General features: G+C 41.2%; 1 protein-coding gene across 1 annotated transcript; it reads left to right on the forward strand.

The window, feature by feature from the left end:
* Positions 1 to 308: 308 nt before the first annotated feature.
* Positions 309 to 17,290, forward strand: LOC119719962 (KAT8 regulatory NSL complex subunit 1-like). Its single transcript, XM_038189447.1, has 8 exons — positions 309 to 829; positions 1,804 to 3,197; positions 4,079 to 4,932; positions 5,592 to 5,682; positions 6,356 to 6,504; positions 9,977 to 10,135; positions 11,324 to 11,682; positions 13,541 to 17,290. Exons 2-8 carry the CDS (start codon positions 1,849 to 1,851, stop codon positions 14,294 to 14,296), a joined length of 3,717 nt encoding a protein of 1,238 aa, XP_038045375.1. The 5' UTR covers positions 309 to 829; positions 1,804 to 1,848; the 3' UTR covers positions 14,297 to 17,290.
* The last annotated feature ends 231 nt before the right edge of the window (positions 17,291 to 17,521 follow it).

A 17,521-nucleotide genomic window follows, 5' to 3' on the forward strand; every position in this document is an offset into this window, starting at 1 on the left:
ACGCATGGACATTCCACTTACTGTCATCATCCCTCTGCGCAATGTGTTATGAAATACATAATTGCCAACAAAACCATTTAATTGAAATTTCTTTGAGAATATTTGTAGTGAAAATGTTGTATTTGATCTCTTCTATTTCACAATACTGAAAATAATGTATTTCAAACATTAAAAATGTATTTATTTAAACACAAGTGCTCATGAGCACTCGGTAAATAAACCAGCGTCAATCGAGAAATTGACCAATGAGGAAATAGCTCGTAGAGGGGGTCTATCAATTGACGCAGCCTAACCCGCCATGCATGTAAATGAAGTCTACATTTTTTGTGTGAGTTGTTCATGGTGCACGAACGTACGATCTGCGTACGTAGTATAGTATACAGTGCGCGTATTGCCGGGCAATTTACATGTAAAAACATAGCATCACACACTTTATATACGCGACGACGACGGATCAATGAAGAAAAGAGTCGCCATTTTAGCCAAGCCTACCCCTCGATTTCGCTGCTAAGTATGGGCATAAAGGAACCCTGAATTGGAGCTTTCTCGCACAGAAGGTCAAGTGTTGTCCTCGTTCCTGTCGACTTCGTCATTTTGAGACGGGGAAATAGTGAAAAAGGAGCGCCGAAGCCGAAAAAATAAAAGGGTGTTTCCGCGATTCCGGGTCGGGCCCGACGTGTTTGCAGAAGGAACGTGGCCCGAATGGTCACGTGGTAATTGCGGCTTTTTTCTACGACGTCCATGGATCACACGAGCAACTTCTGCACGCTTTGAGAGAAGTGTTTTTAACTTCGGGCTTCAGAAGTTGGCTGTTTTTCCTAAGAGAGAGGTGTGTTTCTGTAGAATTGCGGAGTATTTTCGTCGACTTGCGTCATTTTAAGTAAAGAATTGTTCGAATTAAATGTCGGATTTTCGCGGGAAAAAAATGTCAGGAAGTTGTTGTGTCACGTGCATGTATGTTGTGGTTGTGGTGGTTGTCAGGCTGTTTAAAAAATAAGTCATGGTTGTAATTTTATGAATGAACCCCTACCGTGATTTTTGGGGGAAACAAATACAAATAATTTTCTTGAACAAATAACAGCATTCTTATCAAGTATTTTTGGTCAAGTAACATGACATTGTCACTTTCATTGTCACAACAAGGTAGGTCAGCATGGTCATGGGATATGGATGTAGATGTCTGGTTGTGATTTTAACTTGTGCTGTAATAATTAACTATGATTTAATGTCATGTATTGAAGCTTGATATTAATGACCTAGTACGTCTATCAAATTTTGTAGGCAGCATTAGCTGGTTAATTTTTCTTAGTTGCCTGTGGACACAACTTAAATTGTGTCATTTGTTCCAATGGGCATGAGCAGGGGGATCGGATCAGGTTGGCATAGCGGCACTTTCCTCGCCTTCCACCACTGTGACCCGGGTTCAAGTCCTGCTTTAGCCAACATGTGGATTGGGTTTTCAGTCCCAGCCTGATTCCGTGGGTTTTCCCTAGAATACTAGAAAACTGTATATTCCACGTCTTCTGTTGGATGTTGTCTAAATAAATAAAAATTAAAAGTGTGACAAATTTAAGCTAAAGTCGGCTAGATTCAGAACTTGCACTTGCAGTGATCTTACCCCAGGATGTTCAAACAATTTTGAGTAAAGTGAACTGAGACAAATGTTTTGGATAATTTGCTTTTCTTTCTTTTTTCTATTTTTTTGCCCTATGTTTTAAAATTGTATTTCAACTGTAAAAATGCAACCTCTATATTGAACAAATTAAGTTGAAATTGCCCTTTTTTACTTTTTCATTTCTTTAGTCTCGATGCCTTGGTGGTGTGTCGGCCATCTCCAGGCTGTGCTGCATGGCTGCAATGGCTCCAGCCTTGACTGATACTTCTGCCCATCCTTCTAGTTTCAAGCTACCAATCTCGCCCTCTGATCCAGAGAGGACCGGGTTTGAAGCGACACCCAGCGATCCAACTAGTCCTGGGTTACCCAACGGCCATACCAACTCCACTCGCACCCACATCGACACAGAACAAACCATCCAGGAATCAGGGTTAGACAAAGATTTATTGTTAGAAGAAGGGATTGAGGACCAGTTAAGAAGCAACAACCACAGGTCTAAAATCCGACTATTTCGAACAAACAATCAGAGAGGTAGAAGCCAGTCTGACACCAGAGTACCGTTTCTTGGGAAATTGGACAGGGGAAAGGTAGGCAGGACACTTACCTTTCCCTCGCCAACCAGGGTTCCTGGCCTGACGAACGGGAGTGACGTCCCTGCTCAGCACGTCACAAAGATGAGTCATTCGACTGTTTCAGGAGCATATGATAAGCAGCAGCCTTGTCCAACAAGTGCACACTTGGCTTCAACCAACGCCATGCCTCCAGAAACCTCATCACTTTCTTTGGCAAATAACACTGACGTGATTGGTAGCAGTTCCACTGCCACAGCAGATTCGTCTGATGCGGACGATGACACTAGAGGTGGGCAAGTAGACTTCCCACCTACTGATGAAATTGATTGTGGCGCCCATCGGGATCTTGATATCTGTTATGAGAAACTGGTCTCTAAAATAAATAAACAAAACATGGAGGGATGCATTGGAGATGGCAGAAGCAGTGGCAGAAACAGTGACCTGTTTACAGAGCTTCTGGAGACTGGACAAATAAACGAAGTTGCAGAAGAACGCTCTAAACTAGCACAGCGTGCAAAGCAGCTTGTCCATAAGCTCAGACATCTTCAGACGCAGCAAATCAGTTCACACACTCAACAACAAATCAGTACCTTTGTGACAGAGCAGCACAAGAGGTCTGAGGAAAAAACAGCTGAGTTGGAAGCAGAAGGTTGCTCAGATTGCAAGAGGAACTTGGCACTATCAAATGTTTCCAATACACATGGTCCGTCAACATCCCAAAAGGGCTTCAATGCAAATGGTAATACACTCGTTGAGGACCCCAAAGATCAGCAGCCACGAACTTGTATCCATAAACGGAAGCTGTTGCCTGCTAGACCAGTTGATGTTGACACCTCGGTGAGGGTTGTCGTGAAAACGGCAAGCAAACGTCTCCGTGCAAAGTTGGAGCATGTTGAAAGCTGGGTGGACTCTGATGAAACGGAAAGCAGCTCAGGAGGAGAAAGCTGTGATGAAGGAGATGACACACTCCCATCCTACACACAAACCCGGCAAAAACACAAAGTACCATTGTAAGTTTTATGAGTATAGTGGCATTGTGAGTTCTCTATGTGTCATAGGGCAACGTCAGAAATGAGTGCGGTAGAAAGAAATGCACCAATGCCTCAAATTTGGTGTACTTCAACTCTTAACTCCCTAGGCAGTTTTGCTAGGATGTAACATCAATCCTGCAAAATCCTCCAACTGCCTCCATGTAAAAATAGCCTATAGCCTCAATCTCCAAAATCCTCGGTTATTTCTTGAATGAGGTCATTGGAGGGGTGACCACTGCCTCAATCCTGCGAAATCCTCTGGTAATCCTCTCGTAGTCACTGTCTGTGTGTTGAGGCAGAGCCAGTGCCATCCTGGAGCAGTGCAGAGGATTTCAAGTACATGAAAAATATGGGCCTAAATTTATGCATAGCTGAGCATAAACAACACAAGGTCCGGCCTTAGACCTTGACACAGTGCATCATCCGAAATCAGCCACACACTTTTGCCATATAGCCTCAACCCTGCAAAATCCTCCATTTTGCAAGGAGGATTTTGGAGGATTTGGGAAGCTTGGGGTTAAATTGAAAATGCCTTCTAAACATTCCATTTGAATTAGTCTTGAAGACCTTTTTGCTTGTCCACTGCTGGGATCCACTATTCCAAAGTATATTTTTTCCCTCACTGTTGCCATACCAAAATAAGGCCATCAAGAAACTGATAAACCGGGTTAATTTTCATCAGCTTTTAAATTATGAAGCCTGCTAAACACAACAACCAATTATTTTGTAGGTGCTCAGATCAACAAAATGGAAGTGAGCGTCTTCAGCGTAAGCTGTTCTTCTTGTTTTATGCAAGAGGGTAAGCATCGACAATCTAATAATACACTAATTTTGTTGTCCCATTCGTTTATTTACAACAGGCATCGAAGAGCTGTGTGGAAGTGGGCCGTTGAGAGAGCTGCCATTGCTAGTCGATGGACGTGGCTGCAAGCACAAGTCTCTGATTTGGAGTATCGCATCAGGCAACAGAGTGACATCTACCGACAGACGCGTGCGAGTAAAGGCGTGGCAATTCTGGGGGAACCCTCATCACCGGAGGATCTTCTGAAAGTACGAGTCATGACATCAACTAAGACCAATAGGAAACTCTCTCCCATCGAAGCCAAGATCGCAAGACTTGGCAGCAACCAGGAAATGTCCCCCTCAAACTTGTCCACTTTGCTAACCAATGTCGACCAGCAGAGTGCAAGATTAAAGAGATCCCTTCAGAACTGTGTCACTCCTATGGCGGGATACCCAATGCCCCCATCAGCTACCAGTACACCAACAGGCACCAATGGGAAAACGCCACCAACCAAACCCATGAACGGCATAGTAGGCAGTACCAGCTCACATGGGAGTCCTATGTTTGGTAGCACAACATCATCACAGGGGAAAGATCATAAACAATTGCCAACAGGGATTAACTCCTTCCCTTCCTCCCCATCCCTCATGCCTGCACTGTCTGAAGAGCATTACTGTGCAAGGACACGACCAGTCTGGTACTTCCGCAAGCGCAAACTGATCCGAACGTTGAACATTCACGGCTTCGGTCGCAAGATCCAGAAGTTGTCGACAGTGAGGTGTGGCTGCCACCCACCCCTTACACCGTGTGTGATGTGTGGCGGCCGGTTCAATCATGTGGAGAAGTGTAAAGAGCCAGACACGGCCCCACTTAATGAGAGAGTGGCTCAACTAGACTATTCCTTTCATCCAGTGCTTTCTTTCCCTCAAGGTAACTGGAACTTGGGCAACTGATTTGCAGCCTTTCTGTTGTGTTACTTTAGTTCACTCTCAGTTTGAATCCTTGCCCTTGTTTTTGCTACACATAGACAATTTGATTTTCTAGTAGAAGTGCCTCTATTAAAGGGACAATGGCCTTACCCCTCAGAAGTAACATTCCAAAACTACACATGTTGTCTAGTACATGCAATACAGTAGACCACCACTAGAGAGAACACTGCTATACCGAACATTTAGCCAAAACACACTTCTTTATCTTTTTAACTTCATGCACAGATATACCAAGCATAAGCGACCAAAAAACACTTCAACAAACAACTGCTAGACCACAGTCTTTTGTGGATTGTGTTAATTATTATTCATTTACATTCCACCAGCTAGAAAATATGGAGGCTTGCAGATCAGCTCGTTTTCAGACAAACATACCATATTGGCATGGCAAAAAAAATCAGCCCGAATTGTTGCAAATACAATAGACAATAAATTTATCACATTCAAGATTTAGCAAAGATGGTTTCATCATAAGGGACTCTTTCGATCAATGAGGTTTGACTCCTATCTGTCCATACAAACAGTGGCAATTTCAAACTTGAGTTCATGCTCAGAAGATGGGAAACCTAATTGTTTCATCTTTGTTGTTGCTCCCACTAGATATTCCTCTGTCAATTCAGTTTGAAGGAATGATGAAGACTAGCGAATGGCAGCGCAAGCCAGCACCGTCAAAACAGTCGCCCATGAGGAAGTAAGATCATCATCAAACTGACTAAATTTAATTGATTATGATGTATTGTGTACTGCTAATTTAATTAATGGGTGACATCCTATTTCGGTGAATCTTACTCATTTTATTGAGGGTTAAAATGGATTGTCTTTCAATCACATTAACCCTCCTATACGTATACATTCTGAGCCAAGTGGTCCTTTCAGTCAGACTCAAACAAGTGACCGTCTTCAACAGTTAAGAGGAATGACTGGCTAGGACTGTTAAAATAACTTGATACAGCTATGCTTTGACTCCAGGTGAGTGATAAAACAGCTGTGACCGCAACTTGCCTGCTTTGTCTGTTGACCCACTTTGACTAGTAACAGTGCTTGCTTGACATGTGATCTGACTACTGGTGACTAGCCTTTGTTAAAAGTATAGCAGGGGAAGTGGAAGTGAATGTTGACTGTCTGTGACTGTTTAAATAGCAGGAGTGTTAATAAAGCGATTGATTAGATTTGGTAGATAAAGTTTTAAGTCACATTTTTGACATTGGAGAAAGAGAAATTTTGTGTTCTGCACTCCTTGCCAACATCAGAGTGGACACCACACACAATAATCAAACGGTGGAATCATTTGCACTGGTTTGAAAATAGATTTGTGTCTACTTCCAAGTCTTGAGTATTTAATGCAACTGTTTATGGCTTCATAGGAAGCGTCGACCAAGTACACCGACAGAAAACAAAGATGGACAGAGGCCAAAGAGGAAGTACGAGAGGAAGAATAAAGATAAAACAAAACTACTCCAAAGCTCCGGGGAAGACAAGTCACTCAAAATGCTCCGCAAGCTGGCTGCCCAGAGTATGTATCCAACTTCTTCTTTTTTTCTATCTTCTATTTAAGCTTACTCAGGCCAAACAAAAAAAATGGTGTGTTTACGGTAACCCGACCAACCTGGAATTTTTTCGGCCAAATTGCCGACCTCAAACTTTTTATTGCCATTTTGAAAGTTGATATTGATCATTTTTAATGAACAAAATTTCAAGTACTTTTAATTATTTGCCACGAACATAGACCATTTTCCACACTTGAAACTGACCATGATTTGACACAAACATACCTGTGTTAAACGTGCGAAAATCACGACGATCTCAAAACTTGAATTCTCAAACTAGGCCTACATGAAGTACGATTATTTTTGCACAAACGCATCGGGGTGAACTGTTGCGCCTGGCCGACGGACGGCATGGTTCTCCAAACGTGCGTACTGCGAATCGGCCCGTCAAAAATGCCGATCACATTTTTCAGCCCCCGATACGCATAATATAATTATTATTCACGCCATTAAAATGCACAATATAATCGTTACATATGCCATTATTTCATCTTGACATTCAAAACCTTGACAAAAATCCTGTTTTTCTGATGCATGTGTGATCAAAATGCACACGATGACGGGTTCTGTCGACCGCCAGCTGACAGGCATGCAGTGCATACAGCACGGGGCACTGGTTCCCTTCGCGTGCTAACGGAATCAATACTTTAACCCTTACCCTACTAGACCCTCCAACGCATGCCAATATGTGCCTCAAGAAAATCTCCTATGTTTTTTGCATGGCCCTCCAATATCTGCCATGTCATTTCAAGGGTAACTGGACAGGCACTCCAATACATGCCACAGAGAACAATGAGAGTCCTCTGATAACAAAGTGAGTGCCCCCAGCTGGTCAGTATCAGGCACCCTCCAGGGCCTCCAACTCCTGCCAATTGGAGCCTTCACAGTCAAGATAGTTTATCCTCCAATTAACTGCAGCTGGAGGGCATTGGCATAACCAACTGACATGCAGTAAACTACCCTCAGAGAGTAAGGGATAATGAAGAACCGGAACCAGTGACTACTGCCTATACAAACGTCGTACCACGATGATGTTGTGCCGTCGGCCGAAGTTGGATCGTAAAAATACCAAACAAACATCGATGGAGAAAGAGAATTTCTGCGAATTAATTCACAGAACGTGATCTTTATTTTCTGTGTATGTGTTTTCCAATAAAATGACAAGATTGCAAAGCTCGAATTTGTGGCGTAACATCGTAGCGTGTTTCTACAGTAGTGCAAGTTTTTCGGCCACGTGGGATGGGCCGTACACAGTGCAGTAATGCACACTGATACTGGACCGTGAGCACGGCGGGATGTACGGCCGGCCAGACTGAATGTCGGTGGCGCCAGCGGCCATGATGTATGTTAAGCAAAAAAAAGTGGAATCACCCACCTCAAAAATATTTTTTATTAGGTGAGGCAAGTTTTAATCACTTTTGATGGCCAGTCTTGATAATTTTCATGGCGCAAATGAAAATAATCCAGGCACAAAATCAACATGATTCCTTGCTCTATGATGCTCCAGCAATCAGCACCCCAACAAAATTGGCGAAATAATTTTTCCGACCTATTGACGCTATTTTGAAAGGCATGTAATCGGAAGCAAAATGATTTTTTCTTCACTATAATTTCTTAATTTGAAACTTACTTGTAAATGTAATTTTGATTTTTTTTCTTTAATTACAAAAATAGGGGCCTACACGATCTTCTCTCAAAAATTTTTTGGGCCCTTAAAAAGCAGGCCCCAAACCCCAAGCCATGGCTTCACAGGTTGCTGAATCACAGCAAAACTTCCCCCACAGGTTTGAAAAAATCCCGGAAAGAACCCTGGGACGGTACGAATTATTGGAATGAATTGTATCGATTGAGTATCTTGAATGCTTGAATAATGTTTTTATACAAATATTTTGCGAAAGAACACGCATGAGCCTGCAGAACTGAAATACAAAATAAAATATTTCCCTACCTACCTACCTGGATATTTTTCAGACCGTTACCGTAAACACCATTTGTTTTGTTTGGCCTCAACATTTCAACTTCTGTTCTTGTGATGTTGGTTGCATTTCCCATCAGTAGGTTGTTAGTGATACAACTTGGCTGACAATGTGGCAGAGAAAGGCCCTAATATTGAAATGATTTCTTGAAAAAAAAGTAAAACATCAGAAATGATCCTATGTCTGAGGTGTATTGACTGGGTGGATGTAAGTACAATTTCAAAAACTCTATACTTGGCCATTTTCTACCAGATGTGCAATTCATACACCGAAAGTCACTTGTGAGCCCATTTCCCATAACCTTTCCAAGATTCGTCAAAATTCATCAGGTGGTTTGGGAGCATTTTTTAGAATTTAGGGAGTGCTCAGTCACAAGCTACTTCACATGGAGCTTGATGCCAATTGTATTTCAATGACCAGGAACATGCTATAAATACTGTTGGGTACTGTAACAGTCATGAGTTTTGGATTCCCAGAAATCGGAATAGGCCAAGAGAATTTGGTACACCTACTTTATGTCAATTGTTACATATACACACTCTTAAGCAAACTGTATACAAGTATACAGTTTTCAGTCTGTTCAGTGCAAATCGGTGACTTCTCTTTTGTCTAAAATGCATCCTGCAGGCCACAGAAGATATAAAAAATCTGTCTCGAGAAAAAAGTCAACAGGTCATGGATCTATATTTCTTCTTATAACACCTCACCCACAGATTCTGTGTCTTGATTGGCCGAGAGCGAGTCACGTTACTTTCTAATTTTGCTATCTTTCTGTGCACGGCCAAAAGTACTATGCGCATAGCAACCAAAGTACTATACCATTAGCAACCAAAGTACTATTTCCACGGCATGGTATTTGTGTGCAAATGCATGCTGGTGTGTGCGTTGTGCGTAGCGCGTATTATTCCAAAGAGAGCGCGCCGCAGACTTGGGTTCAAACATTTCGTGAAGGGGTAGTTTTTAAGAGAGAAATACATTTTCCACCAATTTTGTATTGAAATTGAAGTTTTTTTCAACTGTGTTCAGATTTAAATAATTTCAAATATTAAAATCAAGCAGAATCTGTGGGTGAAGTGTTATAAAACAAATATTGAATGCTTTATCTCGTGGTGAAGTAAAACTAGCCTCCCGAGGTGATCCATGGACCATTCTATTTTCCCGAGGCGAAGCTGAGGGAAAATAGAATGCTATGCTTCATGGATCACCATAGAAGTGATCCATGGACCATTCTATTTTCCCTCGGCTTCACCTCGGGAAAATAGAATGGTCCATGGATCACCTCGGGAGGCTAGTTTTACTACACCACTCGAAGCATTCAATATTTGTATAATATTTGGTCTAAAGTTACTTACTTGGTTTTTTTATGAAAGCCTGCATCTGTACGCAGAGTAGGTCAGCTAACTGTATAATTAGATGTAGTCTGTCTCTGACAAGCGGACAATATTTCCTATATTACCTACAGCAATGAAAGACATGAGACACGGCAGAGGGGACAAGAAGATCCTGAAGCGGTCCAAAGCCAACTCGCTACCCAACACCCCCAAGAAACTGCTGTCGGAGGAGATCAATAGACGATGCCGCACAGATATCAAGAAGAGAAGAGCTGCCCAGCTGGCTATCGGTGAGTAGTTCAATTAGGATAAGGTTGCCTAACGTCAAGGCTCTACTACCTTGTTGAAAACAAGCAGGAGATCCTAACCCCCTTATAGTTCCCAGGACTACCCTGCTAAATCAGTCCGACGGTAACTAATATGAGTTCCCTGCGCAATCCAACACAATCCAACATGCCAAGATGTTGGGTACCTGAAAATATAAAATGACTGGCCTGCTCAATCCAACAGAATCCAACTTTGCCTTATTTTTCTGTTGTTTTCTGAGTCCAACCTAATGTAGCACAATCCAACTGTCCATATTATTGGTTACATGCTGAATCCAACAGAGTCCAACTTGGCATTATTTACCCAGTACCCAACAGAATCCGACTATGAATGTTTTCAGTTGCCTGCGGAATCCAACAGGAATATATACAAGGTCTTTTAATGCTCAATCCAAGAGAATCCAATGGAAATGTAAAATAGTTGGATCCTGTTGGATTGAGCAGGGTATGGGTTTTAACAATGTGTCCAAGAGACGGATGGTCTACAGACTTTGTGCATGCGATACATCACTTTGTGGTACAAACGGTGATTTATTGAGAAAATTCTTGGCCTTTTTAGTTTCTGGACCATTATACTACTCACAAATATTCCTATGAGAGTGTGGAAATTACTGATAGGTCAGGTTACTACAGCGTCATGTTTTTGCAATGTGACCATGCTTTGGTGTGTTCCTCTTTTATACACAAAAGATGCACGCTGTTTTTTTATGATTTTATGCCTACATATTTAGAAATACTTTTTACATATCAGACTCTAACTTTGATCTGCATGAGCCAGTTTTCATGGTACATAAGTGCAGGAGAAATGCCCTTGTATGACTCTTGTCGGTAAACCACAGAGTGCCTTCATTGGCTCCAGTAGTCATGGAAATGGGGAACATAAAACAAGACAAGTTAACAGTTTCATGCATTGAGAGAAGTTGACTTTACCAGGAATGAATTCTGAGATGGCTGGGCTACCTCTCTAAGCACTCTTCCCACAGCACCATTGTTTCACATTTGGTCGTTCAATTTACAGTACTCGCGGTACTTTGAGATCAGATTTCAGTTCAATATCCTGTTGTTGGATATGTACTCTCCTCCTTGAAGTTGTAAAAGTATCAGTCAGTATTTTCTTGATGGTAATTTGTAACTATAAACTCTTGTGTGCAGCTGCTCTCAAGAAGACACGAGCCCGCAGTCTCTCCCTGCCAAACATCAACGACCACTTTCATCACGGCATCATGTCTAGTGCTCCAAACACCCCGACGGGCATGGAAAACAGTTCATCGGCACACCTGTCGCACTCCATGCCCTCCAACTCCCTGCAGAACTTCCTGAAGCCGCGCCGGCCCGGCGGCAACTCTGACCAGTACGACATTGACAACATTGTGATCCCCTACTCCATGCTGGCCTCCACACGAGTGGAGAAGTTGGAGTACAAGGAGATCATGACGCCCAAATGGAGGAAGATCGCGGAGAATGAGCTGACGGCATGGAAGAATCACGTCCAGGAGGTGAACAATATTGAGGTAAGGCTGGTGGCAGAGGTTGTGAAAAAAAAAATATGGGTGAGAAGATCAAGGATCATTATCAAGGATTTTCTAAGTTGTGGACAGTTTTGGTTCCGTTAGAGAGGAACTCATATGCTCGTGTACCTGTGGGGTGTGACCTTTGGGGTGGAGGTATATGCTTCGTGGATTCTGAGATGATCCAGGGGCTGATTTCTCCAAACTCGTCTTATCTTGGACTCATCTTACGAAATAAGACAAGTTCCCGCTCTAAGATCGATCATAGCTAAGATGCGACCAAAGATCTATTTCACTAAAGGTATCTTAACCTGACCCTGCTAAATGCAACAGAATGCACCAATGTTGCAAGTTGTTGCATTTAGCAGCCTCCTGATCTGATGCATTCCACCCCTGCATTCCGTTGCAGTTGGCAGGGTAGGTACTTGGTACCAAAGCTGGCATGTTTTAGTTCACTGCATTCTGTTGCATTTGGCAGGGTGCCTAGAGAATACCCCGTGGGGATTAGGGTTATGCAAGACGTATCGGAAATACAGTTGTTGGAATGCTGTTTCGCGTTTGTTTTTACCGCTTGAGGAAACTGTATTTCCTCCTCTTGCGTTAAAATTAGCTTAGAAACTGTCGTGAAAATATACCCTTAGGCTGAAACTCGCCTTTAAAGTTCCTTAGAATATGTTGTTTTCTTCCACCTCAATTGAAAGGGTGTCCAGTAATGCTTAGTGGTTAAGGAACATTTTGCACAGATATGAAAAGGAGTTTGTGGGGAAAAAATGTGCAGCCTTGCGTAATATTGAAATTTGCAAAGAGAATTCATGTGTTATCTTAAGCACTGAGAGCTATTATAGAAATGCCTCTTTCATTGCATGAGTGACTCACAGTCAGCAAGCCCTTTGGTTTAGGAAACCATATTTTCAAACAAGTCTGTAGAAATTTCATTTGTATTGTGCACAACTAAGTGTGGAGAAAATGACTCATCACATTGAACAAAGACTTACTTTCTTGGACTGAACCGCAGAATTTTGCTTCACTGCGTATCATTGGGTGATAGTTGTATGCAAAACATGAGGATGGTAGGGCTGTTAGTTGTTTTAGTTGCTGTTCTTTTAGCTTGGGTTTGCTTGACCTTTACGTGCCGTCATTTTTTTCCTACTCACCGGTCATATTGTTGTCATGTAGTATAGTGCTCATTACACACTGCTGTAACCCAGTGGCACAATCTTTGAACTTGAAATTGAGATGTGATTTCCTGGGGAAATGATGTCACCAGGGCTCATCAGTCCAGAAATTAAAAAAAACAAAGGTTGAGACTTTGTATTTTAATTTTTTTAACGTTTAGCAAATACTTTAAGAAACTTTTAAACGTTAAGCCATTTCCAAAGGCTGATGTGTTCCCATTATGTCTGCAGACCGGCGTGATTGACATGATAAATCGATTTGATTGACATGCTTAATAGCAGGCAGTTATTAAAAGTGTAAAAACTTAACTGCGTGTACCTCAAATGTAATCAAGTATTGTAATCAAGTATACATGTATGTATATAGTATGTAATCAAGTATTGTAGCATAAAAAGGGTCTTAAAAAGTCCTAAATTTGACTTGCTGAAACGTGCAGATACACTAAAACGATTTATAATTGTTTAATTAATTGTTCACGTTTAAACATTTAAACGTGAAAATGTCACATTCAACAAAACAAGTCTCTACTCATAGAGCATTTGGGGTGTTGTGATCAGTCATGACTTTTGCATTACTTTGTAATCACCTAGATGCATCCCTAGTCAATATCAATTTCTGTTAAATTTGATTTCATAATTCAGCATTTAAAATTAAATTGTGTTTCTTTTTGTGTGTATTTGTGTAGGATTTCGAAACCTTGTCAGACAGTGAGGTCATGGAACGCCACGCCAAGTGTGAAATCAGCGAGCGCCAGAAATTCCTGACCATTCTGGCCAATCAGAACAGCCATGCCCATCAACGCCGAGGGGCACGTCGTTCTCGCAACAACAGCCAGGGCAACACCCCAGAGCCTTACTCCCCGGATGCAAACCTGTTTGATCAAAACCAACCCTCTAGTGTGAATTCCTCCAATGCCCCATCCCCGCTCACCACACAGGAGGCATTGAGCCCGTCTGGCAGTTTTTCTCTGAGCGGCAATGGAGGCGGTGGCAGCAGTGGCGGTGCCCAGCGGTCCAGAACTAGCTCATGGGAGAAGCGGCGGTCATCCAGCGCAAGTGACACCAACCTCGAGAACTCACAGCAAGGCAGCTTTGAAGAATTGGGCCACATTGACAATCCCTGGCCCATGCGCATTTTCCCCCTGGATGAGTATGAATGCAGTGAATTAGGTTGTCAATCAGAGGAAGAACAGGAAGCGGAGCTAGAGGTCAAAAAGGAAGTGGAGGCAGAGGAGAAGACGCCTTCAGAGGTGTCCTCCTCAATGAGCCTGCAGAATAACGTCAAGATGGAAGAAGGATCTTCACGTAGTAGTCCACTTGGGGAGCTGTTGGAGGACTCATCTGGCCCTGAAGACATAGATGATCCCAATGACCCTGAGTGGACAGTTGTGTCACCAGACAGACAGCGTAGCTCCATTGTTTTAAGATTGGCCAAGAGGTGAAGCTAACTGCTACAAATCTTCATCCAAGAAGGTTCTTGTAGTCTCGGCCTACCTGATGAAAGAGTCAAGGCCAAATATGGTATGTCATGTATCTGTACTACACCAAGGTTTCAGACAACAGGTCTGTGAGATATAGATAGTACAAGTAAGCCACCAAAAAAAAATACAAAATATTAAAAATTAAAAAAATAAAGCAGGCTCAAGTTGAAAATATTTGTTGCTTGTTCTATGTAATAAGTGTTCATACTCTGAAGTTGATATTTCAAATTGGAAACCCATTCACCGTCAGTGCCCTTATTTATCCCTTGTACTCTGGTCATGTAAACCACACATTGTTCTACTGCTATGCATTGGTGATGTACAATGTAAATACAATATCTCAGTTTTGTCAATACCCTAACCTAACAAGGAAAGTGTGCTGTAGAAGTACTTACACATGTACAATCGTGGGGTGGTTCTCTGTTTGTTTTGTTTCAAAGTTGATTAAGAGCTGAAGTTCAAACACACTATGTGGAGCATGCTTTCTCTTTGCACAGCACGTATTCTGTTTTCTGTCATTCTTAACTGCGGCACACCTTTCTGGTTTTGCCGGTTCAGCAGATCATTGGACATCTTATAGAGGTGTGCGCTGAAAATTCGGACCGATCATACCGTATAGCGGGCGACCGGATAAAATTAAAGATGTAGATTTTTTTCGAATCCGATTTCACCGGATCCGATTTCACCGGACGCAATATTTATGTTAACAAATCAGATTCACAAAGAAAGTCACATGGTTGTTATCATATGACTGTTCATTATGTGACCGATCATCATGTGACCGGTTAAACGACAGAATCGGGCATGTGTGCGGATAACGTTGCGGTCTAATGCAGTGGTGCGAAAAAAAAACGTACCGGTTATGGGGTGATCCGGGAAACAGGTAAAATCGGGAAGGTGTGCGCCTGGCTTTAATGCTGTGTTAAAATCAGAGCATTTGGTTGGCACAGTGTTGACTGTGAATGATGAGTAGTTAGTACTAAAGCAGGGGTATTGATGTGTTTACTATCAAAAATGCAACCCGCCAAAAAGTAAACAAAACTGGATTATGTTTGTCACCTTGGGTATAACAAAAGTTCTTTTTGTTTTGTTTATTTTAGATTTGATTTTATCAAGTTAGAGTTGACTTGTACTGTTACACCTAGTTTGCTGGAAAAACTCAACCAAAATGTGTGATTATTGATTCTGTATTTTACGCAGTTCTTGGGAGGTGTTCATTTGCATTGCTGAAACACAATTCGGTCTAACTCATGAAAAACAATATATCGCTTATATAGTGAGTGTTGTCATTTTGCAGCTGGGTTTTTTTTTATATAAATAAAATAACACAAAAAAGAAAACGATATAAATAAATGAACTAGATAGGTATTGTCCAAATTTGGTCTTTTCAAATCGACTTTCTATCATTCACCTTCACATTATATTTTGTGAACAAAATATACTACTTAGATTTTATATTCCCTAGTAATTTCAACCGTCATACTAAGATAAGATGTTAAGCTAATTAGCCTAGCCTTCGATTTGTGAAACCATTATGTACAAGAAAGATGGACGTAATGCATAGTTCAATTAGGACAGGGTTTTTTTTATATGATCACCCAGTCTGAGTACATCAATCATTTTGTACTAATGAATGTTTGTATCTAACAAGATGCATGCATGGCATGTTTGCCGTTTTGTTCTTGATTTATTTTGGGTTTTTTTTTTTTTACTTGCTTCTAGTACACAGGTGTTGTGTAAAATGTGCCTGATTTGGTTTTGTTTTCTGGGGGTTTTATTTGGGGGGGGGTGTACATTATAATTCTTATGAACTCGTTTTTTAGTCTTCAACTGTTTTAACAAGCACATCAATCCCTTGTCGCATAAAGTCAAGTAGAAACTTATCTACCAAAATTATTATTGTTTTTTTTTTTTCTTCAAAATCAGGCATTTTACATGTTGAGTTCAGTTAGCACACACCATAATTCATTTATATTATTCATTATGATTAATGACACAGAACAATCTTGTAACTTTGTGTATGTTAATAGGGTTCACAGATGAACTGCTTGATCAATATACGTGCACCATTAGCTTTGCCCAAACCATTTCATTTTAGCGAGGTATTTTCAAAATGTAGGAGTACACGGCTATCTACATTATACATTAAGCATTCTGTATAAAATTGTATATAGTGTAAATTGAATGTAAATGATGTTCACATTGAATTGGAGGTGTTGAAATCTAGTACCATACATTATATTTCCAATTTCGCCCATGAAACGCCCTCCCTATATGTGTGTGTGCGAGTTTACTGCCTCAGTGGGACTGTAAACCGATCAATTCCCCTATCCTGCACGTCATCCCAGAATTAGCTTCTTTCTTTTTGTTCTTCTCTGTTGATACACGATTTGTATTGTCATTGTGAAAATGTATATTTTTGCATACAGAATGTTCTGGGTTAAACACGTTTTTTCTTTCTTTCTCACTTTCCTCAAAGATATCTACTGTTTGTAGGCGTGTAAAAACTGGTTACTCGTTTTTGAAATTATTACAAAATGGTGACAGTCGTTAGTTCACCTTGGGGGAGGGGCATTTATTTTCAGAATGCAGCCATGTTTTGAGTATCCCGGATAAGTTGACATAATGTTACATGATAACGCTAGCATTTTTGTTTTCTAACAGTTTATTTTGTTGTACAGAGTAGAGCAACTAGGTTCGACTGTACATTTCTAGAGTTGCTGGTCGCCATTGTATATAATGTTAGTGTTACTGTTTGAGCAGACGGGGCCTGGTCACTCTTTATTCTTTACATGCAAAAAACAGCCGCTCTGGTCGGTTTGTGTTACCATCTCGCTACATGTATTTTGTATCAGTAGTTGGGAGGTAAAATAATGTAAAGGATATTACTCGTATTTCCCCATGGAGAAACAATAAAAATGTGTGTACTGCAGGCACATCTTCCTTGTAAAATAATTGATCGATTATTAAGCGTTATTTTGTACGAAAAGTCAATTTATTCCCCTGTTTTGGATTGAATCCATTGCTCTTTTTTCTTTTAATAAATATTTTCACTTTTTATTGGGAAACTGTAGTCATCCAGTAGACTAGCTCTTTCCAAAGGAAATTATAAATGTGAGGTCTTACTAATTTGAGCGATGATAAATTTTGTAATTCGGTATTCATCACTGAGGCCGTGTCCGAATT

This window comes from Patiria miniata, unplaced genomic scaffold (genome assembly GCF_015706575.1).
Source record: "Patiria miniata isolate m_02_andy unplaced genomic scaffold, ASM1570657v1 HiC_scaffold_9, whole genome shotgun sequence".
NCBI lineage: Eukaryota > Metazoa > Echinodermata > Asteroidea > Valvatida > Asterinidae > Patiria > Patiria miniata.